The sequence below is a fragment of the Astyanax mexicanus genome, chromosome 14 (genome assembly GCF_023375975.1).
Source record: "Astyanax mexicanus isolate ESR-SI-001 chromosome 14, AstMex3_surface, whole genome shotgun sequence".
NCBI lineage: Eukaryota > Metazoa > Chordata > Actinopteri > Characiformes > Acestrorhamphidae > Astyanax > Astyanax mexicanus.
In genome coordinates, this window is record NC_064421.1 from 31,898,561 (window position 1) to 31,923,326 (window position 24,766).

General features: G+C 40.8%; 1 protein-coding gene across 1 annotated transcript in view; it reads right to left on the reverse strand.

Annotated features, from left to right (window-relative positions):
* fmn2a (formin 2a) overlaps nucleotides 1-24,766 on the reverse strand; it is an 86,685-nt gene that overhangs the window by 6,341 nt on the left and 55,578 nt on the right. Inside the window, exons 8-15 of the mRNA XM_049463870.1 lie at nucleotides 22,229-22,290; nucleotides 18,707-18,798; nucleotides 17,007-17,136; nucleotides 16,449-16,595; nucleotides 14,795-14,854; nucleotides 13,497-13,617; nucleotides 6,514-6,606; nucleotides 1,558-1,609 (exon numbers count right to left, since the gene is read on the reverse strand). Coding sequence (XP_049319827.1) covers nucleotides 1,558-1,609; nucleotides 6,514-6,606; nucleotides 13,497-13,617; nucleotides 14,795-14,854; nucleotides 16,449-16,595; nucleotides 17,007-17,136; nucleotides 18,707-18,798; nucleotides 22,229-22,290 — 757 coding nt within the window. The remainder of the gene's footprint in view (nucleotides 1-1,557; nucleotides 1,610-6,513; nucleotides 6,607-13,496; nucleotides 13,618-14,794; nucleotides 14,855-16,448; nucleotides 16,596-17,006; nucleotides 17,137-18,706; nucleotides 18,799-22,228; nucleotides 22,291-24,766) is intronic.

Below are 24,766 nucleotides of genomic sequence, written 5' to 3' on the forward strand. Positions count from 1 at the left end.
CCTTATCATCCAGTGCACCTTATGCATGAAAATAGACCAGAAAATAGACGTTCATTAAAGGTCACCTTCCGTCGTTTTTTCTTTCATTTTAAAATGTCTAGTTGTGGTCTCTAGTATGAATGAATGACATGTGAGCCGTTTTTGTAAAAAAAAAGTGCTCAGGTGTCTCTGTATAGCTCTTTTTTAATGGACTGTTTTAGGGGTGTGTCCAAAATGACCGGATTCCAGCTTTGCTCATGAATATTCATACATGCAAACAGCATGCAAATATCTCTCCTCTGATTGGCTAGGAGCACTGCGACGCCCCTCCGCCGCTCTGCCGCTCACTGCCTCCCACCTCCTAACTGATGAGCGGTGATGTTGCGTCACTTCAGCTCCGCCTCTGGGAGTTTCTCGAGCCAAGGTGGGCTGGTCTGTGAGTTTCTGCCTACGTAGGCAGAAAGATAATTCAAAATTCACCCGTTTTTCGGAGGGGGGGAGGGGGGATTTCTTTGCTTAGCTCCTGCAGACAATGGGGGCTGCAAAACAGTTTAATGTGCAGGTGTACACATTCAACTCGGAGAGACCTACTGTATTCCACAAAAAACAAGAAAAATCGGATTTTCGTGGAAGGTGAGCTTTAATAGTGTACCTTATAGTGCGAAAAATACGGTACTTATATACACACATTTATACACAATATCCTTTTCAGACCCTGCGTCCATTACAGTGGACATCATGTTGTTTCTTTTTCTTTTTTTATAATGTTTTGTTGCACACAACACTGATTTAAGACCTGCTGTTCATCACAATAGACATTTATAAGCCAATGAAGGCAGCACTCTAACCAAGATGGAAATGTAAGGGCTTCTATTTATTTTAATTACAGGATTACAGGAAACACAGGATTCCAACGCAATGGACATAAAAAATAAAATATTATATGATAACATTTAGAATTGTACTGTATTAGATTTGATATTAGAATACTTCACTGTGGATTACAGAAAACAACATTCTTACCATCACTTTGAAATAATTCAGGTCTGAAAGGGATATGAACGTATTGGGACTGAAATCAAGGTATTAAATATTTGATATTAAGAGTTTATAATGCTTTTGTTGGAGTAACTGTGATGACTGTACAGGGAAGGCCTTCTACTAGATCCATCATTCACAGGGAGAACACAGTTCTTCCACTGCTCCACAGCTCTCCAGATCATGCCTGGTATATGCATGGTGCTAATATGGGATCTGATCCAAAGTCCAATTCTAGTAGCTACATATCTATCTATATACCTGAAGTGGTGTGAAAATGTTTCCTGACACTCCTGATCATTTGTATGATTTTCCTTTATAAATCATTGGTTGTTTAGATCAGCAATTTCAGTTAAATATATCGTATAGCAGACGAACACAGTGATATTTGGGAAGTGAAATAAAGTTTATAGCATTCACTAGCAAGCTTTCCAAATATTTACTAAATTACTATCTCCATATCTTTGTTTCAAACTTCAAAAAACACCCAAATTTAGTGTTATAAAAAAAAACAATATATAACAATGTGCGGGTTTTTACCATTTCTGTGTGTCAGCCAGCTGTTTCTCCTGCTCCTCCAGTTCAGTCCTGGCTGAGAGACAGAGAGAAAGAGAGAAAAAACATTGATCACTTAAAACTCTTCAACAGCGTCTGCAAAACCTGCTGCTTATTGTTGTACAAAATCTGCGTCCCAATTCAGGCGCTGCATCCTTTGAAGGATGGGTAGGCTGCAGCGGCTCTACTGAAATGGGACAGTCTACCCTACGGAGTATTTCCTGTTTCCTGTTTGGAATTCTACCCGCCACAACTAAAGTCAGAGCTGAGAAATTAAAAGCCAGAGATTTTGCTTCAGACCACAAAACACCAAACTAATTCATGCCAGGTTAATTAACTGTGCAATGACTTAAATATTTTAAACAGTATATATATATATATATATATATATATATATATATATATATATACTACTACTATATATATAACTAAATAAAATAATATATAAATAATAATGTAAATAAATATATAAATAAGCTATAAGTATTTGTATAACTATAAACAACATAATACTACATATACTACATAATACAGCCGACAGCCCTTTTCGTGCTGAAATAAGCCGGCGCGCAATGAATCTTGGGATACTGTAGGCTGTGAAGGATGCACCCGGTGGATCCTTCGTTTTCGAGGAAAAGTAGGCTGCATTCGTCGGCCGCATTCGAAGGAGCCTTTAAAATGGGACAGTCTAGTCGCTCCGCTGTGACGTAATCGGCCTTCAAATGAGTCTTTTGAAGGATGCAGCCCCTGTTTAGCGCACACTGACAGTCAAACACAAAACCTTTTTCTAGTGGATCTGACCATACTGGACCTCTTTCTTGCACCTATTGGCATAAAAATAACACAGCACAAAGTGTAATCTGGCAGAGACAATTCAGGGAAACCCTTGCTGTGTGTGGGTGATCATTATCCTAATGAAATATGCCAGTTGGAAGCCCTGCCAAGAGAGGCAGCAGCACATGTGTCTGCAGGATGTCCTAAACATCTCGCTGAGCTGTTAGTGTTCCTGCTATCACTACTAGGGGTGACAGACTTTCATAGGCAATGGCTCCACAGATCAAGCTCTATTTTCTCTGTTACTTTCTGTTAAAAGTCTTTAATTGGCTATAAATCAAATAATCACTGCATCTCCAGATGCTTAGCTAGCACGCTTAGCCTCCTAAACCTGAGGCCGTGTGTTTGAGCTGGAGATGCTCATGTCTCCAGCAGCGCCAACCAGATTATCACTGCGGTCGCGTGTGTCCCGAGGCACAACACCCCATCAGAGAGCTAGCATGCAGAAGAATTAGCAACAAAAGATGGAGGAATGACTGTAGACCAAACATTATAGCACCACAGAGCCAGTCTCTCCCTCTCTCTAACCTTCTTAACATTCTCTATCTCACTCTCTCTTTCTTTCTCTCTTTTCTGTTTCGCTGTCCCTGTCTTCTTCTCGTCTTTTTCTCTCTGTGGTTTGTTTCAAGCTTCGGAAAATAAACAGTTGCGGAGGAGTCAGTGGTAGCCTGAGACTGGCAGACCCCTGGAGTTTCACAATCACACATGAAACGGCAAAAAAATAAGACATCACTCCATCGTTCTTTTCCTCCGTCCCTCTGCGAACGTCTCCGCTAACTGAAAGCAGGGCAGAGGGGGGCTCGGCATACAATAACTGGACTGACGGTTTGGGACCCTGAAGGAACCCCCCCTAGAGTTTAGTTTCTGGATCAAAGAGACGGGGCAACATGAGTGAAAGACCCCACCTAGATGCCCCAACAGAGACGGAACATGTGGGCATGGTTATGAAGAGATGAATACAGAAACAGAGAGGGAACTGGGAGTGCTGTGGCAGAAATGTTTACAGAAACATTTAGGTTGAAAAATTGAATTTACACCTTTTTTATGCTTATCTTAGCTGATCTACCAAGACGTGTTTAGCGTCTGATGTCTACTCCTTCAGTTCTGAACTGGAGCTACGAGGCTAAAGCTGTTCTATAGATGCGACTGAAGAAAACATGGGCACCAGGGATCCAAAATCATCTGCCATGTTGCTAAATTTGTAACCAGAGTCTGTGGACGTATCATTTGGAAGATCTGCCTCATTCTCCCAGACCAAGTCCCAAGTCTCAGACCGCCTTTATTAAGTTTACAGTACAACCTAAAGCACCAGAGGTAGAGCTGATTTTGTGATTTTACTGTTCCAACAGTAAAAGAACATCATGCCTTGGTCTGTTCCAACCAAGGCTGTCAGTCACTTTATTCCTAAGTGTAACCCTACCTTCTTTTTTTTAGTAAAAAGAAGTGATGCCACAACTCAAGGAGGGTGAAGACTAGCACATGCCTCTTCTGATAAATGTAAAGTCAGCCTCTACCTCTTTTCAAACGACTGCACTGCCGAGTAGCGAATGTGCTTGGAGGAAAGCTCAGCGTCTCGACATCACCCTTTGGCTTGATGAGGGAAAAAAGTGCCATCTACCCACCCAGAAAGAGCAAGGACAACTGTGCTCTGACAGCTGATGGCAAGGTGCATGACAGGGATTCAAACCAGCAATCTCCCGATCATAGTGGCAGCGCTTAGCCCACTGGACCACTCGGTGCCCATACCTTCTTCTTATGATATAACGGAAAACGGTTTTAAAAACTGATTTCTGATGGAAGATTAAACAAAACTATGGTTTAAGTTTATACTAAAGAAGTAATCCCAAAACAGCTCCACTGCATGTTGCTACCATGCTAACATGCTTAACAGCAGGTTCAGTGTTCTTGTCGAATCTGACTTGAAAACTTGTTCTCAAACCTTGTAGATTTTAAATATTGTAAACTGTGAGGCTCTGAGTGATCCAGCGGGCAAAGCGCACTGCCACTATGATCAGGAGGTCGCCAGTTCGAATCATGTTCATGTAGCTTGCCATCAGCTGCCAGAGCCCTGAGACAGCACAATTGGCCTTGTTCTCTCTGGGTGTGTGTGTGGCGCTCTCTTCCCACATCTAAAATAAATTGTAAACTGATACTGAAGTAAAAGAAAATGTCCCATATTCATACGGCAACTGAATGAAATAATAAAAGGCTGAAATTGATGCTGGTATCATAAACCTACTGTGTATCGTACATTCCCAGCTCAAACTCTCACTGACTGATCTCTGTGTGTACAGAGTTCAGACACTGATGACAGGCGAGATGAAAGAGAGCTGTAAAGAGAGAGTCTGAGGAGAACAGAGCTGGGAGAGGAGGATGAGGAGGAGCTAGGAGATGAAAGATGGACAGCTCAGAAAGGAGTGCACACCATGTGAACACACACACACACATCAGTTTGCTTTGACTGTGAGTGTAAAGAAATGATGGGTGTGTTTGTGTGTGAGAAAGAGAGAAAGAGAGAGAGAGAGAAAGAGAAAGATGTATGGTGCAGCACACACATGGCCCATGACCTCCAGTGTAAGGAGCTGCCAGATGGAGAAACACAGAGCTTCTGTCATACTCATCTCAGGACTAGTGAGTGTGTGTGTGTGTGTGTGTGTGTGTGTGTGTCATAATAACATCAGCTGATAGAACTGAACTTGGTATAAAGCCCCACCAGCACTGAGTTCTCTGGAAAGATGGCTAAAGTTCCATCTAATACATTTGGATGGGATGAGTTGAGGTGTTTGGGATGAGGTGGTGTCCATCATTTAACATCCTGACCTCACTAATGCTTATCTTGTTGCTGAATGCAATCAAATCATCTCATCAATGCTCCAAAATCTAGTAGAAGAACTTTCCTTTAGAGTAGATACAGTTAGTATAAGTTAGAGCCCTATACAACTGTGCACCAGGCAGCTAGATTTAGGTCAGTGTGTCAGTGTGTCTTTGCTATCGTAACGGCGGAAAAAGTACACCTTGCTCTGCTCAAAACGTGCATAAACCAACATAAATCAACGTGTCACATGCCATTCCCTTTAGGAGCCAGGTGCGCTCTGACATGGTCGGATTGCTATTTTAACGGTGCAGCCACCTGAACGTGTCCAACGCTTGTCAGCAGAGGAAAACCACCTCATGCTTGTTCATTCTGTAGTGATTGTTCATTCTGCTGCGTGTTCAGGTGTGCATAACAAACGGGGGTGTACGCATGTACGCATGTTGAGGATGTGCCTGTTAACAATTTATTCCATGATAGCAAAGAACGTCTGACTGTTGCAACTGCCTAGGATGTTTTCGGTCAGTGGTGCACCTGTGTTTTTCAATGCCAAGATAGCAATACATAAATATATTCACAAGCATTGTTGCTATTAAAATGGTGCACGTTTTTGGAAGGTGTAAGCTAGCAATGAGCTAGAGCTTGTCACTTTCTTTTCAAGAACCCTCCATAAAATGAAAATCAGCATATTTAGTTCTGAGGCAAAATATCAGGGTGTTAAATAGGCTTGTTAAACTGCATCTGAGCATCTTTTTTTATTTTTTATTTATTTCTAATCTTATCATATTTTTCCCCAATTGCTCAGAATGGTCAGAGGAAAGTACAGTGACCTGGTTGCCATATATCAGCTAAAATATGCCTGTGCTGACTGACATCACCTTAGTAGTGATGTGGGGAGAGAGCCCCATCTATATAACTAGAGAGAGCATGGACAGTTGTACTCTCTCATCTGGTGATTTTTGGATCTTAGTGATGGCGGCTCTCCAATCCAATCTGCATTTTTCACCCCAACCAAACTCACACACGTAAATGTATACATTAGACTACAAATTAATTTTTTACATTATTACTTGGGAAAGGCTATATTGGTCAAATATGGCTCTACTGTATAACCCAGTGTAACCAAGTTTACGTAGCTGAACATACTGATGTAGAACGGTTCATCATGTATTTATAACAACTACCCCTCTTCTTTTGGTTTATTCCATACACTGGTGTGTGTGTATGTATGTTTGTGTCAGTATATGGCCAATGCTGTCTTGGTGTGCATGGCCATGTTTTAAGGTATCTCTTACCCTGAGTAAGGAACTGCTCCATTTTGTCCTTAAATGGCTGCAGGTGTTCCTCTGAGGACACGGCACACACCTTCTCCGTCTCAGATGAGCAGGCTGTAGGAAGAGGGCAATGACATTAGGGCTGGGTGGTGTATTGGTAAAAAATTATGACTGTATCACCAAATGTGGGCGGTATTTACAAATTGTATTCTGCTAATGCTGCTGCACCCAGCCTTAGTGGAAATCTGGAAATCTAAGGTTATTGTAACTAAACTGAAACACTTTATTTACCCAAATAAGAAGTTTTTAGGAGAGAAATCTATATAGATTAATAGCCAGCACTGGTTTGACTTTAAAATACTTTTGTTAAGAATTCGTTTTGTTTACTTAGCTGAGCTTTTAGCTAATACAGGAATGAAAGCCACATTTACTTAGGACCATCTGCGCTACTTACACTACTACTCACTCCTGGTTACTGCTGTAAAAATTTAAACACTCAATAAACACTACTGTACACTAGAATAGCAGTTATTAATCCATAAACACCCTCAATAAACACTCCTATACACTAGAATAGAAAATATTCCATAGATACAATCAAAAACCACTCCTATACACTAGAACTGCATTTATTAGTCCATAAACACTCACCAAAATATTACTATAGACTGTGATTTGATTTATTAGTCTATAAATTATCTAAATAAACACTCCTATACACTAGAATAGAAGACATTAGTCCATAACCTCCCTCAATAAACACTCCTATAAATTAGTTTAGCAGTGTTTAGTCTATAAACACCCTCAATAAACACTTCTAAACACTAGAATAGAAGATATCTGTTCATAAACACCCTTAATGAACATTCATATACTGTATTTATCGCACTATAAGGCACTATTTTAAAACACAGGGGTTATTGGAGTATAAGGTGCATTATGTGACACTAGTAAGGAACAGGGGTGTCATCATGTTTTCCTTCTAATTCAGCAGGTGTCGTCACTGGGTGACGGAAGCTAAGCTAAGCTAAATTAAGTAAATAAAACTGTAACTATTTATAAAAAAAAACTTTTTCTTTTTTCTGTTTGTTTGAGTGAGTAAAGCACTTTATTTACAGTAAGCTTAGATTTACAGATTTCCACTTCTTCCGGCAGCTAATGCCAATGCTAATGATTTTCAGTGCGCCTTATAGTGCGAAAAATATGGTAAACTAAACAACAAATTAAGTCTCTCATTAGTCCAGTGTTGTTTATTTGATCAGAAGTTTCTCACTGGAAAGATCGATAGCGAAACCCTAAAGAGCTGTAGCTGAAATAGTGTGTGGTCAGTCTGCAGAGGGTTAACTCGCAGCGCAAAAGACAGTGGGGAAAGATATCAGTTCAGCAAGGTTGTTTTAGCAGAGACCTTCCAGCTCTGCTAAACTATCAACATGCTAACCAGCGCTAACAAATCCTGTTGCCGTTTCCTCCCGCAGTCTTGCTGAGTGATGCATGTGCTCAATGGAGCTCCTGAGACGTCAGTTCACTCCCATCAGCGCTCATGATGGATCGGGACTTAGCATGCCAACACAGCACTCATGCTAATCTCTTCGCCACATGCTAATCTCTCGTCTGTGAGTTTCAGTACGCTAACCCAAAGCTCGGCGGGGGATTAGGCCGGGCGGCCTACCTGCCCTGCTACACCCCCAACGCCCACCCCCCGCCACTGTCAGAACTGCTAACATCTGCTTTAGCGCTTAGCCCTGCATGCTAACCCCCCTGGTGATGATTCATCCACTGTATGGACCCCTGGCGTAGTCGTGCGCTTTAAGAGCAAAGCCATGCGCTCGGTCCCGCAGGGAGCCTGAGAGCTTTCAGCGGTTTGAATTGTGAGTAGTTGGAGATATAAAGCACTTTGCTGGCGAAGCCAACGCTCCTGAAAAAAACGAGCTTTGATTGGTTTAGCAGGTAAACATGAAATGATTCAGGTGGTTTTATGTGCATTTGGAGGACGAGGTTCTGAACATTTATTCACTTTGCTAGCTGGACTTTCCTGATGGGAGATGTGATTCATACCTGGAGTGCCTGGAGTCTTTAAATGCAAATGCGTGTTCAAATACCCTAATTCGTGCAGCTGAAAGCAGAATAAATGTCTGATGAAAGCCCACCCACACTATTTGCTTGTTTGGCCTCAGAGGTTGCATAAAACATCTTAAGTAAAGTTATCCCTTAAGAAAACTGTTCATAAACTTAAACTCTCCCTCACGTCTTCCCTTAAATAATACTCCTAAAGTGTTCTCCATTAAACCCGCAAACTAAATCTTCATGAGTTTTCCAGTGGATGATAGACAGGGTGAGGTTTTTTCATTTTTGGAAACCAAACACACACTATATGGACAAATGGACCATGGTTTCCTTGTTTTCATAAAAATGTGTCACGTTAAAAGGAGTTTATCCTGCTTTTGCTGAAGTAACTTTCTACTATCTAGGAATGACGTTCTATTTTGCTTTAGGAGCACAGCTGTGAGAATAGAATTGCATTCAAAGACAAGAGGTCAGGATGTGTTATACCAAGCTTACACTACACTATGTTATTACGTCTGTCATGATGTTCCATATGTTAGATTAGCGTATTTTTCGCACTAAGGTGCACTTAAAATCCTTTAACTTTCCCCAAAATCGTCAGTGCGCCATATAATCCGGTGCACCTTATGTAAGTACAGCGTTATACAGGAGTTTCAGTTTAGTTCTCCAGCATCGAAGGTATTATCGGACTGTAGCCTGCGTGTTTACCGTGGTAAAACAAGCTACGTGGGACAAACCACTAGCTAATATCGGAAACACTCTGTCAGTTAGCCACTAATGCTAATGCTCCAGCCTTAGTGCTGGAGAAATTCAGGAATCTAAGCTCACTAAGAGCTAAACAGAGAAGCATAATGGGCTTCTATACTTTAGAGCAAACTTGAGGTATGGCATAAGTGTATGTAAACAGAAGGTCTATGGAGAAAGTAACCTAAGGCAATAGGCAAAAGCTTCCTATAGGGGCGGAGCTATGATCTGAGGTTGCTGCAGTTGGTCAGGTCTAGGTTCAGCAACGTTATGTTCCCAAAGAATGAGGTCAGCTGACTGCCTGAATATACTGAATATAGAGCAGGTTATTTTTTCCATGATGACACGAGAATATTCCAAGATGACAATGCCAGGATTGTCATCTTGGAATATGGCACGGTGGCTTAGTGGCACTGGGGTTCTGGATTCAAGTCCCTATCTGGGCGGAGTTTCCATGTTCTCCCCGTGTCTGCATGGGTTTCCTCCGGGGACTCCGGTTTCCTCCTACAGTCCAAAAACATGGATATCAGGTAAATTGGATACTCTAAATTGCCCAGAAAAAATGTAAAAAAAAATGTGTGCATGATATGGATTGGCACTCTGTCCTGGGTAAAATGCTGTAGTGCCTGATGCATTCCTCCAGGTAGACGGTTGTTTCCGGTTGAGAGTACGCTCTGCGCTATTGGCTGCCACTTCTGTCCGGTGTGTGGCTGAGTCTGAGTATGAGTGGTTGTGTGTAAAATGTGTAAGTTGTAAAGCGTCCTTGGGTTTCTAGAAAGGCGCCATACAAGTTGAATTCATTCATCATTTTCACACATGGCTTGTTCACTACAGAGAACAGAACTGAACCCCACTGAGAATCTTTGTGATGTGTTGGAAAATACTTTGCACAGTGCTCCAACTCTCCCATCATCTTTAAAATTGTTGGGGAAAAATGCAGCTCTGGACAGAAATAAATGTGCCATTTTAGAAGCTTGTGAAAATGGGCTGGTTCACCAAACATTGTTCTTTCTCTTTCCCGTGTTTACTTTCATGTCACATCAATTGCTGTGTTTTCTTCTTGGTCACCATTAAGAAACATGATGCAGAACAAAGTCTGAGTTTAACTCTGTGTCGCTCTCATCAAATTACAGAAACCTTGGTTGTTTGCGACACTGAAATTTGGATCTAAAATTTGACAAAATCATGTAGTCTGATCTGAGCATTAGTGAAGTCAGCATCTCCAACTCATCTCAAAAGTATTGGATGTAGCAGCATCATTCCAGAGAACACAGTTCTTCCACTACTTGAAGCACTTCAATGCACAACCAATCCCCATTAGGATTGGTGCCAATACATGTTTACACTCCCACTGGTTGCCAAAGCCAAAAAATGTCTCTGATTATAGACACGCAGGGCCCTTACCAATGCACTACTGTGGAATTTTAAATGAAATGTGCTGAGAGGGCAGTAAATCCTGCTCAAACCCTTTTATATAAGGCACAATAAATGGCAGCCAATTAGAGTGGTCAGAAACAGAGATCATTTACATACACTACACTTCCTGGTCACACACTCTAGTATTTCGTTGGACCGTCTTTAGCTTTGATTACGGCACACATTCTCTGTGGCATTGTTTCAATAATCTTCTGCAATGCTACAAGATTTATTTCAATCCAGTGTTTCATTATTTTTTCACCAAGATCTTGCAGCATTGATGATGGTAGAGTCTGACCACTGCACAAAGCCTTCTCCATCCAGCACATCCCAAAGATGGTTCCTCAATCAGGTTAAGGTCTGAACTCTATGGTGAACAAATCCATGTGTGAAAATGATGATCTCATGATCCCTGAATCACCCTTTCACAATTCCAGCCCCATGAATCCTGACATTGTGGTCTTGGAATATGTTCGTGCCATCAGGGAAGAAAAAAATCCGTAGATGGAATAACCTGGTCTGTATTCAGTATATTCAGGTAGTCAGCTGACCTCATTCTTTCAGCACATACTGTTGCTGAACCTAAACCTGCAGACCAACTGCAGCATCAACCCCACATCATTTACTTAGTTAAATCCAGGTGGTCAGGCAGTGGATGTGAGTCCTAATGCCACAGTAAATAAAAGGTTAATAATTAAGGACATTTTCACACTTTTTATGACCCTACGCTTTTTTAAAATGCAGCTTCAGACTCGCTTTAGACCACAGAACATTCCAGAAGCCCATTTTAAACCCAAACAGCAGCAAATAAAGGGTGCCCGTAAACGGGGAGATTCCTTAAAAGAACAAGCTTTCCTCTTTGGCTCGGACGCAAACTAGCAATCAGCCGTGCTCACCGCAACCACCGACACTGTCCACTCATGCTAATTATGGCTTAACGAGAGATCATTTGGTCCATCTTTCCAGCTGTGGCTAATTAAGAGGAGGGGGGAGGGGGGTTTAGCAGTGGAAAGTGAAATGTTTGGAAGCTGTTGTTGTGGTGTGTTAGAGATCAGTGCGCTGCTCTGTTGTTTGTTTGTTTGCTTGGATGCTGGAGGTTCTGGACAAGATGGGGAATACGCTGCCCTAATCAATCATGACAATCATATAACGAGATACGAGGAGCCCTCAGATACTCCCACATGGAGGATCTGTGTCTCTGAGGGAGGGGCTTGTGGGAGTGTGACCATAATGAGTGCAAATACAGTGGCTTCCAAAAGCATGCATATTTTTTTTTCATGTAAACGTTATCAACACAACCATAAACTTAAATGCATTTTATTAAGATTTAAAGTGATAGAAAATTATGCATGGTTTTCAAAATTTAGACAAATACAAATCTGAAAAATGCGACGTGCAAAAGTACCTTTCACTGCAATTACAACTGTACGTTTTTGGGGGTTTGTCTCTACCAGCTTTGCTTATCTACAGTCTGAGATTTTTGCTCCTTCCTCTTCATAAAACACCTCAAGCTCAGCCAGGTTGGATGGAGAGCGTCTGTGAACAGCAATTTTCATGTCTTGCCAAAGAAGCGCAATGGGATTTAGGTCTTATAGGAATTTGACTTGGTAATTCTAACACATGAATATGTATGGCTGTATGTTTTGGGTCATTGTCTTGCTGGAAGGTGAATCTCCTTCCCAGTCTCAAGTCTTTTGCAGTTTCCAACAGGTTTACTTCCAGGATTGTCCTGTATTTTTAGCTATATCCATATTCCCACCATCAACTCTGACCCTTCTGAAAAGAAGCGTCTCTACAACATGATAGTGCAGTGTGGGGCACTGATACTCTTAGGTGGACAAAAGTATTGGGACACCGGCTCATTCATCCTTTCTTCTGAAGTCAAGAGTATTTAAAATAAGTTTATTTGTCTCTACTGTTCAGAGAAGGCTTCCTACTAGATTTTGTAGGAACACTTTAATGAGGCCAGGACTTTGGGTTATCACCACCTCACCTCATCGTCAACTCCCCAATGCATCCGAAAAAGCATTGGCTGACCTGATACTTCTCTAACAGACAAGCATTTGTGTGTCAATGGTGTCAATAGATTCATCAGTTCAATTGTATTGGCCATAATTTATTATACTTGTCTGTTATGGGTGCAGCATAAAGTAGCTGAATGCATTCAGTACAAGAATTGTCTACAACAACTTGTGGATGTAAATTTCTAGTTATGGTGCTACTTTCTTGTCACATCACAGGATATACAGCTCTGAAAAAAATAAGAGACCACTTAAAAATGATGTGTTTCTTTGATTTTACTAAATTAAAAACCTCTGGAATATAATCAAGAGGAAGATGGATGATCACAAGCCATCTAACCAAGATGAACTGCTTGAATTTTTGCACCAGGAGTGGCATAAAGTTATCCAAAAGCAGTGTTTAAGACTGGTGGAGAACATGACAAGATACATGAAAACTGTGATTAAAACCAGGGTTGTTCAATCATATATTGATTATTCTGAACTCTTAAAACTTTATGAATATGAACTTGTTGTTTGTTTGTTGTTTTGCATTATTTGAGATGTAAAAGCTCTGCATATTTTTTGTTATTTCAGCCATTTCTCATTTTCTGCAAATAAATGCTCTAAATGACAATATTTTTATTTTGAATTTGGTAGAAATGTTGTCTGTAGTTTATAGCATAAAACAACCATGTTCATTTCACTCAAACATATACCTATAAATAGCAAAATCAGAGAAACTGTGTGTGTGTGTTTGTGTGTGTGTCCATCTCCTACCATTTAGGTCTTTGCGTAGTTTGCGTAGATCTCGTTGAAAGTCATCAAACTTCATTTGGGAGGCCTGGAAAAGGTCCTGAGGCTCCGGGAGAGGATACACACACGTCTCTCTACCCGCATCCTGAAAAACACACACACACACATACAAACAAGCTTGTATTCTTTTCTTTGTGGGTATTTCAACCCTAACCCTAGCATTATCAACCGAACGCTGCCTCTCTAATATAAGCAGCGTCTTTTTGGGGAAGTCAAATGTCCACTCAGCGTTTATACGGTCACTTCTGTCATTCTGGGAACATTTGTTCCACACACACAGTGCACATATACACATGTACAATAACCTAAACAAACCAATTACACTGCCAGACACACTGTTTGGAGATACGCACAAAATCAAAACAAAAATCAACAAATTTTCCATCAGCCTGATTTCCTCTGTCTACAGATCAGGCTCCAATTAGAGCCCATCTGCATCAGACACAAAAACTAATGCAGCATTTGGAAAAGTTCTAGTGCCCGTTTAGTAACACTCACAGACCTTTTATGTGTAAAGTCTAGTCTAAGTCAACATTATGGGCTCTATTTTATAGCAAACTATAGGCGAGTTGTCAACTGCGAACCGTGCAACATGATTAAGGTTGTGTCAGTGTGTCTTTGCTATCGTAACTGCTAGAAAAGTACACCTTTCTCAGCTTGAAACATGCTAAAGACATGCTAAAGCTAATCTGCTTAAATAATCATGGGTTTGTTTTAGACGTATCTTGAAATAAACCAATCTTATATATCTAATACATCTAATAACACACAAACTCACTCATTGGCAAATTAGCATTACACTTACTAATGAGTGAAAGGAAAATTCATTCTACCCAACCAGGTATAAACAGGAAACAAGGCCAGTTATGCTGTCTATGATAGTTGGTTATAAATGTTTGTGGCATCATCATTGATCTCCCAATGATAGTCCCAACACTAAGACAGCTGTGGCCCCTGTAATATGCAACACCTTAGGGACCCTTTAGCTCTGCTGACTGCACAGTTAGCAGGGGCCAGCCTTGACCTGCTGCTCAGATTGTCCCATTTAGAATGGCCACATCTGCAGCCATCGCTTATTTACGGCCCTGCTGCTCTGAGCAAGCTGCCAAACGCTGGCAAACACAGGAGACAGAGAGAGAACGCGTGATGAAACACTGTCCTCAGGCCAGCGGCACTAACGAGAACACTGACCGAGATACTGAGGAAAATCAGGGAATGGGGAAACAGAGAAAGAGAGAGACAAAGAGAAACAGAAAACTTACCTCATCAAAGTGTCGCAAATAGTAAGAAACGATGTAAGACAGCAGACTCTGAGAGTTATCCTGATGAAGAAAGAGAGAGAGTGAAGGAGTAAATAAAGTGAGTAACTATTGTAAATAGTGTTAAACAGTCTTTCATTGATTGTAATTTATGATTCAACTCGTATCTGTGTTCATATACAGTCCTGTGCAAAAGGCTGGAAACCTGTATATGGTCAAACATATTGTAAAATCTGCTCATTTATAATCTTTTCTAAATGTAAGAGTACTAAAAGTATGCTTTTTGTTTTAGTAACTGTCTCTCAAGTCTTTTGGGGTTTGTTTTTGCCAGCTTTGTGGATCTTGAGACTGAGATTTTTGCCCCATTCTTCTTTGCAAAACAGCTCAAGCTATATATATTCTTTAATCTAAACCATTTCACTGTAGCTCTGGCTGTATGTTTGGGTTTCTCCCCGGATGGCCCTGTTTTTAGTTCCTCAACCGACTCTGATCAGCTTCCCTGTCCATGCAGAAGAAAAGCATCCTTACAACATGATGCTGCCATCACCATGTTTCACAGTGGGGATGGTGCACATCACACTTTTCAGATTTTTTTTTTTTTGTTTTAAAACCATGAATTATTTTTACACCATGTTCCACTTCACAGTTGTGTGCCACTTTGCGTTGGTCTATCACTTAACATCTAAAAAAATAAACACATTTAACTTTGTCACTAGGGTGACAAAATAAAAAAAAAAGGGAAAAATTTCCATTCCAACCTCCCAACTCATTCCATCTAAAAGTATTACCGTATTTTCTGCACTTTAAGGTGCACTTAAAGTCCTTTCATTTTCACCATGTCAGGTTGTAAGGAGCAGTTAAGCTACTCTGCTGAAGTGCATTGTTATATTGAAGTTTCAGTTTAGTATCTCCAGCACTCGAGATTGGAGCAGCAATAGCATTAGCCGCTAACCACTTTAAGCGCTAGCTATTAAAGCCGTTCCGAGGTGAGTATATCAGACTGTATCCTGCTGCTAACCATGAGAGGCGCGTGTATCAGACTGTAATCTGCACGTTTACCATGTTAAAACAAGCTATGTGGGATGAGCCACTAGCTCATACCACTAGCTAATTTCTCCCTGGCTTACCAGAACACGCAGGGTTCCTCAGTGTAGTGATGCATTTACTAACAGCTAGCCGCTAATGCTAATGCTTTACTCAGCCTTGGTGAAAATCTGGAAATCTAAGTTTCCTGTAAATAAGGGAAAGCTCTTTATTCACCCAAATAAACCGTTTTCAGGAGATAAATCTGTGTAGATCAACATCCAGTGCTCATTTGACTTTAAAAGAAAATATATATTTTTTTGAATTACTATTTTGTTTACTTAGCTTAGCTTTTGTTACCCCCGCCATATCACCCAGCGGCGAGACCTGTTGATTTAGAAGGAAAACATGGCGACACCCCTGTTCCTTATTAGTGTTTCATAATGCGGTTTATAGTCCAGTGCGCCTTAATACAGTGCGAACAATACGGTATATGGACCACCACCATCAAAGAACAGAGTTTCATACATACAGAGCTGATTCAGATAATAACAAAATAAGAAAATAAATGGAAGAGATGACGATGATGATGATGATGATGATGATGGGAAAAATTAAAGCATCCACCACTCACACTGCTTTTGACATCTTTTAGTTTGGGCAGGATATCCAGAGTAAAGCCGTCTGCCTGCCCTCTGCTTCTGTTCCCTCCGTTCATATAGTTCCCAAACGCCAGAATCAGCCCAAGAACCTGCAGAACCCCTTTACCTGACTGCAGAGACTACAGAGAGAGAGAGAGAGAGAGAGAGAGATTTGGTGGTTAAAGCAATTGTTCTGCAAAAAGTTGGTGTATTAAAGTTCCATTTTGTTCTAAAAGTAGGCAATCAGTCAAGATCATGTCTGACGTTTGCTTCTTTAGTTTTAGCATGCAATCCATGAGGCTAATACAGCTAACAAACAACAGCCCTGTATATGTGCTTTCATACACTGTTATCCATAAACATTAATCAGAACAGTGGTATTATTAGCTTTCTGTAATCTTTCCATAAGTTTCTATTGCTATGTTAGCCACACAGCTCCAGTGAGAAGCTACAAACAGTACATACGTCCTGACTGATTGACTACATTTGGGCTAAATTAGATTTTCCTCAGTAATAAAGTATGTCTGACTCTCTCTCTCTCTCTCTCTCACCGTGCAGACCCTCTGCAGCATCTGGACTTTGCGCTGGACATTGGATATACACTCTGTAAAGGTGGACTGGAACAGGATGCAGAAAACACGGCCAGAAAACTGAGGAACCCCAGCCAGCTGCAGCAAGAACCTGCACACAGACACAGAGTGTGTAAGCCCAGTAGATATGAATGGGATTTTGGTACCACTTTAAAATAAGACTTTTTTTATCTTTATAAAGGGTTTATAATGATTTACTTTACAATTACTTTATAAATGGTTACTAATTAGGTTGTAAATACCTTAAAAATCATTAATAATCAGTTATAACACATACATAGAAAGGGCAACAATGACCTGTTGTTTGCCAAATAGTGAACCTACAGCCATCTATACTGTTGCCCTTTCTACTTATGTGCTATAACTGATTATTAATGATATTAAAGCATTTACAACCTAATTAGTAACCATTAATAAACTCATTGTAAACCATTTATAAACCCTTTATAAAGGTAGTCTTATTTTAAAGTGGTACCGGGATTTCCTTCATTTTAACACAGTTTTCACATGAGGACACTGGAATATCGGTGCTGTCACTCAAAAATCCTGTATCTTAATTTTTTGTTAGTTACACTATTTGACATATTGTCTACACTGATGGATGTGGTGGTCTGGAAGTGGGGTGTGTTCAGGTCAATTTCTGGCGTGTTGCTATTTTTGGAGGTGGAAAACACAGGTGCGCCACTGACTGAAATGAACCTTAACAACAGCCGATCATCAGAGTCATAAACAGAATGAAGAATGAAATAGCATTGCTCTTCCCTTAAATGAGCTGCTGGCAGACCTTCGTAGTGTGAACGTGCAGGTCAGTATCCTCTGCTGAGACGCATTGTTAAGATACGAACGTTCCAATGTTCCATACCTCTTAAAGAAAATGGCAAGTGACACACGTAATTTACCGCTGATTACTAAAGACTAAAGATCACTAAAATAGGGCCCTTAAACTGCAGGTTCTATTCAAGTCTACCAAGTGTAATGCAATTTCAAAATGTAACACCATGTAAAAGTAGTTGATTGTCAAAGTAATTGATTAGTAGTATATCAAACATACATTATTCGAACATCTTTGTCTGTTAAGTCTGTATTCATTAAAACAAAATAAAATACTCCTGAAATTAGATGAGATACATGGCCTGTGTTCAGGTTATGCAGGACCTTTCATTATTACGTTAAATTTAAAACCAAAACAATGGAACCATGATCATATTTGATGTGTGACTTAAAACTTACATGAAATGTAAGCTGTCCACTAAGGTATCTCTTTATGATCAGTTACTGATATATACGTAAGCAATAATACACAAGAGGAAGTGCTATAATGTGTAATATTGGCACTGCTGGGCTGCAGTCATAGGCACAAGTGTATTATTGTGGTTATACCACAGTTAGTTCCATTGCTGCTCTGTTTGTAGCTGTGCTGTTTGGCTTGTAAGCGATGTAAGCATCTTTGCTAGGTTACCTGTATGTGGCGAAGTAATACATGGAGAACTTCAGTTACAGTGCATTACCGACTGATAACGCCACTCATAAAACGCCTCTTAGCCAATCACACTGCAGGGGCAGAACTAATATATGTATATGATAGCATGTTTTTGTATATACGTATGCATTCGTGGGTGGGGACAATTTATGCTGAGCGTAAACGTGTAGTGAAGTCTCACTGTTCTGGTTTGTCCAGAGGTTTGGCGTTCTCTTTCTTGGCGCTAGACTTGACGTGCCTCTCGATCTGGTCCATCTCCTCCTTCTGGGCTCGCTGAGAACACCACAACAGAAAGGGAGGAGACAAAAGAGAGGGATTTATTCATGGGAAATCATTCAAACATAACAATCCGTGTGTGTGTGTAAATGGTTTGTTGGTGTTTTGTTATAAAATGAAAAGGGACGGGTTGGTGATTTATAAGGTAAAGGCCTCGAGGGGAGGGGAGGGGGCTGTTACAGAGTGTTATGGTAATCAGTAGCCAAATATGGAGTGAATGAGTGTGTGTGTGTGTGTGTGTGTTTGTGTGTGTTTTTGTGTATATGTGGGTGTGTGTTAGGCCCAAGCATGCATGTAAAGGAAGGGGATGAAGGCCCACTGGCCTGCTTACTGTGGTTGAGCTGGGCAGGGGGAAAAAGAGGAGGGGAGTCTGTGTGTGTGTGTGTGTGTGTGTGTGTGTGTGTGTGTGTGTGTGTGTGTTTTCAGTGGTTTTGGGTGAGGGAGTCAGAGACAGTGCGGAGTCTCTAACACTAAAGAGAAACAACCTCAACATCCCAACACTCCTCGCACTCCAGAGACACACAGCACTGCTCACTCTACTCAAACACTCTCACTTTTCACTCTTCAGCCTCTTAGATTCTCATATATTCCTGCAGCTTCATATTCTGATTGGCTGTCCAAAGTCAGTGCTCAAAAAAATAAAAGACACCCCTATTGTTTAGTAGTCCAGTAGCTGCAGTGCTGTGTGATCCAGATAAGCTGTTTTTTTTCTCTCTTTATTAATCTTGTTGATGATTTTATTACTGCATGTACTTCACCTGTCAGACCTCTCCAGTCAGATTCTTCTCTTCACTTCTGAAACTGAAACCGAGACTTAGTCCAGTCATGTTAAACTGATCTAAAGGCTTAAGTCTGAGCTGTTGCCATGTGGGTCAGCCAAACGTGATTCATCCTGTATCAGTTTTCTCCAGGTTCCAAGAGTTTTTTAAGGTGTAGGTAACAGTACTCACTGCTCTCTGAATTCATCTGTAATTTCTCTAAATAAAAGACTTTTACTTTTAATAGTTACAGAGTTCTCTGCCCGTGTTTCCACTGCTTCAAGGAGTCACTCACTACGTATGTGAATTTGGGCGTCAACAGAAGTCAGGGAGGCGATTTGAAAACAAAATGGTAGAACCCGAGCTCCTTTTAAAACTTGTGCTGCTATCCTCGGTGGAGCACTGTTGATTCATTTTCATTCATTTAGCTGCTTCTGCTTCTCTTAGCTGTGAATGAAGGTGAGGTTTGCCCCAGAGACGCTTCAACGCCCTGCCCTTTTGGCCAATCGCGTCACAGGTTCGCTGGTTCCAGCATCGGAAAAGCGCCCTCTGTGTTTCTGTCTTTTTCTAGTTATTAAGGTAAAAGTGTGAGTGTGCTGTGTTTAGGGTGTAAATGCTGCTGAAGTAGAGAGAACAGAAACACCATCTATTCCAGCACTGCTTTACTACAGATTTGTAAATTGACATACTCTAAATCTATTTTCAAAGCATAGTTTATTTCCATTACTACTTACCAGCTCTAAGCTGTTAAACAAATAATTAGCCAAAAATCATTGCAATCATTTTTTTCTACAAAACTATATATATATATATATATATTTTTTTTTTTTTTTCAGTTTTTAGTTTATTTGTTTTTCTTAAAAGCCCTGGCAGAAAGGTGTACACCGGCTTTTGTACAATTACAGGTTACTGACTGGACCTAAAAAGCATAAATGGCAAAAATAAAAGTTCCAAAACTTTTGAGAGGTACACACAATTGTGGACACCACTGCTAATAAATACATTTAGGTTACGTTCACAATACCAGACTAAAGTGACTCAAATCAGATTTTTTGCTCAATTTTTTGCTTAGTATTGTTTTATTCAAATCTGCTGGAGTCTTTAGTCATATTCTTATAATGTTTCATATTTTCTGTTTTACATAAATCCAGTCAAAACTAATTCCATCTTTCTGACTTCCTTCGAGTTACTGTCCAACCTGATACCGATGGATGTTTGACCCTCATGTTCTGTCTCTTGTATGGCCAGACTTATGAAAGTTTCGAGAAGTCAGCCTTCCCCAATACCCACCACAGAACAGCTGCTAACTACTTAGTTTTTGCAACATGCCTCAGACTAGTTACTTACTTTCCACTACAGATTATATCCAAGTTTATATGAATATTCTAACTGCTTACACTGCTGGTGTAGATATTCACCTGTGTATATTAGATCTTTGTGGAAGTATAATGACTATTTAACATTCTTTTTAAATTTGTCTGATAAGAGGAAGGATTGCCCCCTTATATGTGAGCCATGGTACTCCCAAGGACCACAGCTATGCTATAATCCATTTAGTAGAAAACCTTCTTTTTCTACTGCCAGTAACAGTAGTGTTTCAATATGTTGGTTCAAAAAGTGTAGCTACATGAGAACCATGCATATTTTTATTCACATTTTCATCCCGCTTTACTCCCCAGTTTAGCTATGCCAATTATCCTACCCACTCATTTGTACACCTCTATCACTAGCAATGCCCCAACTTTTGGAGGGTGAAGACTAGCATACACCTCCTCCAACAAATGTGAAGTCTCAGACTCCGTCTCTATTCTTACAACTGTTGATGTAGCATTGCCAAGTAGCATCACAGCACACTTGGAGGAAAGCGCAGCGACTCGGCTCTGATACATCAGCTCACAGACGCCTGTGCTAACAGACATCACTTTGAGAGTGATGTAGAAAGAATACGACATCAACCCACTCGAAAGAGAGCAAGGCCAACTGTGCTCTCTCGGGCTCCGGCTGCTGATGGAGAAAGTGCATACCCAGGATTCGAACCAGCGATCTCCTGATCATATACATTTTAACAAATAAGAACAATTTGACCACACAAGAAACATTTTGGACATTTAGGACATTCATGGTTTTGACATTTAACATTTAAGGAACTCTTTACGAAGGAACTCTAGAAGAACCCTTTAAGGGTTTAATAGCAGTGTTCGCTAAAATAGTCGAGGGTCAGCGTTCTCAAAACATTGTTCTATCACAAATATAATCTGCATCAGTCAGGGTGTTACATAACTCAAGCAGAACACTCAGCATTTCCCTCCCTCAACTGTTCCTCCTCTGCTCTCAGAACCCACATAATGTCTTTATGTCTCTCGCCCTCCATCACTCTCTCTCTCTCTCTCTTGCTCAGTCTGCAGTGGTTGCTCTGGCTCCATGGTAAACCCTGTACATTCCCGTGGTGTTCGCGGCCTGTGTGTTTGTTTTGGTATGTAACACACACGTTTCCTCGGCTCGGCGTCCGGGTGGACCGCACTCCGGCTGCCTGCCGGTGACCCGGAGCGGAACGAACCAATAACAGAAAATAACGGGGAGCAGCAGTGAGGGTGTCAGAACTCATCTCACACGCTGAGAAGGTTTTATTTTTCTGTTCCTGAGCTTCTGGAAAAAAAAGAGCTGCTTACGTTTTCAAACAGAGCCTGAAGCGTCTCCAGATCCACCACAGCATGATCCAGGTTCAACACAGCTGCAGGAGAAAGAGAAGAGAAAGAGGTAGACCGATCAGCCACAACATTAGAACCATGTGATTATCTGATTCCCTAAAGAGAGGATATACATTCACTGACGAAAAGGGAAGGGAAAAGCAACAAAAAGGAGTTGTTTGACTGGAATAATAGACACATAAGTGCCTCTTATGCACATATGCACTTAGTAGTTCAAGGTTAACAGTGGGTGTTTCTAATAAAGTGGCCAGTGAGTGGAAGTATAAGGTTGGTGTTTCTAATAAAGTGGCCACTGAGTGGAAGTATGAAGTGGGTGTTTCTAATATAGTGGCCAGTGAGAGGAAGTATAAGGTAGGGGTTTCTAATAAAGTGGCCAGTGAGTGGAAGTATAAGGTAGGTGTTTCTAATAAAGTGGCCAGTGAGTGGAAGTATAAGGTAGGGGTTTCTAATAAAGTGGCCAGTGAGTGGAAGTATAAGGTAGGGGTTTCTAATAAAGTGGCCAGTGAGTGGAGGTATAAGGTAGGAGTTTCTAATAAAGTGGCCAGTGAGTGGAAGTATAAGGTGGGTGTTTCTAATAAAGTGGCCACTGAGTGGAAGTATAAGGTAGGGGTTTCTAATAAAGTGGCCAGTGAGTGGAAGTATAAGGTGGGTGTTTCTAATAAAGTGGCCACTGAGTGGAAGTATATGGGTGTTTCTAATAAAGTGGCCAGTGAGTGGAAGTATAAGGTGGGTGTTTCTAATAAAGTGGCCAGTGAGTGGAAGAATAAGGTGGGTGTTTCTAATAAAGTGGCCAGTGAGTGGAAGTATAAGGTAGGTGTTTCTAATAAAGTGGTCAGTGAGTGGAAGTATAAGGTAGGGGTTTCTAATAAAGTGGCCAGTAAGTGGAAGTATAAAGTAGGTGTTTCTAATAAAGTGGCCAGTGAGTGGAAATATAACGTGGGTGTTTCTAATAAAGTGGCCAGTGAGTGGAAATATAAGGTGGGGGTTTCTAATAAAGTGGCCAGTGAGTGGAAGTATAGGGTAGGGGTTTCTAATAAAGTGGCCAGTGAGTGGAAGTATAAGGTGGGTGTTTCTAATAAAGTGGCCAGTGAGTGGAAGTATAAGGTGGGTGTTTCTAATAAAGTGGCCAGTGAGTGGAAATATAAGGTTGGTGTTTCTAATAAAGTGGCCAGTGAGTGGAAATATAAGGTGGGTGTTTCTAATAAAGTGGCCAGTGAGTGGAGGTATAAGGTAGGGGTTTCTAATAAAATGGCCAGTGAGTGGAAATATAAGGTGGGTGTTTCTAATAAAGTGGCTGGTGAGTGGAGGTATAAGGTAAGGGTTTCTAATAAAGTGGCCAGTGAGTGGAGGTATAAGGTAGGGGTTTCTAATAAAGTGGCCAGTTAGTGGAAGTATAAGGTAGGGGTTTCTAATAAAGTGGCCAGTGAGTGGAAGTATAAGGTGTGTGTTTCTAATAAAGTGGCCAGTGAGTGGAAGTATAAGGTATGTGTTTCTAATAAAGTGGCCAGTGAGTGGAAATATAAGGTTGGTGTTTCTAATAAAGTGGCCAGTGAGTGGAAATATAAGGTGGGTGTTTCTAATAAAGTGGCCAGTGAGTGGAGGTATAAGGTAGGGGTTTCTAATAAAGTGGCCAGTGAGTGGAAGTATAAGGTAGGGGTTTCTAATAAAGTGGCCAGTGAGTGGAAATATAAGGTGGGTGTTTCTAATAAAGTGGCCAGTGAGTGGAAATATAAGGTGGGTGTTTCTAATAAAGTGGCCAGTGAGTGGAAATATAAGGTGGGTGTTTCTAATAAAGTGGCCAGTGAGTGGAAATATAAGGTGGGTGTTTCTAATAAAGTGGCCAGTGAGTGGAAATATAAGGTGGGTGTTTCTAATAAAGTGGCCAGTGAGTGGAAGTATAAGGTAGGGGTTTCTAATAAAGTGGACAGTGAGTGAAAGTATAAGGTAGGGGTTTCTAATAAAGTGGCCAGTGAGTGAAAGTATAAGGTAGGGGTTTCTAATAAAGTGGCCAGTGAGTGAAAGTATAAGGTAGGGGTTTCTAATAAAGTGGCTAGTGACAAAATCATGGCAGGGATATCAGGCTGTAAACAAAGTTAAATTAAAAGAATTTAGCTTAAGCTCAGAAACACAGTCCATTACAGCAATCAGCTCAGAACAAACCAGGTCCAATCAGGACCACAAAAACGCAGAACACAGGACTGAACCCAAACGTCACTGTTGTGTAAACTAACAACACAGCCCAGACAAGAACAGCCACAATTTGATCCATGGCCGGATCAGCACGAGCCAAGTTTACTGTCCAAAATATCCCGATCAGAGCCAGAGCAGCTCTTTAGCCTGACAGTGGTGAGTTATATAATCTAGCAATGCTAACATGCTAGTTTAGAGCAGACCCTTACTGTTCAGACCCTAAGGGTTACTGATCATTTACCTCACTAAAAAAACACAATAAAATATTTAATACCATGTACACACACACAGAGGGCATACACACATATT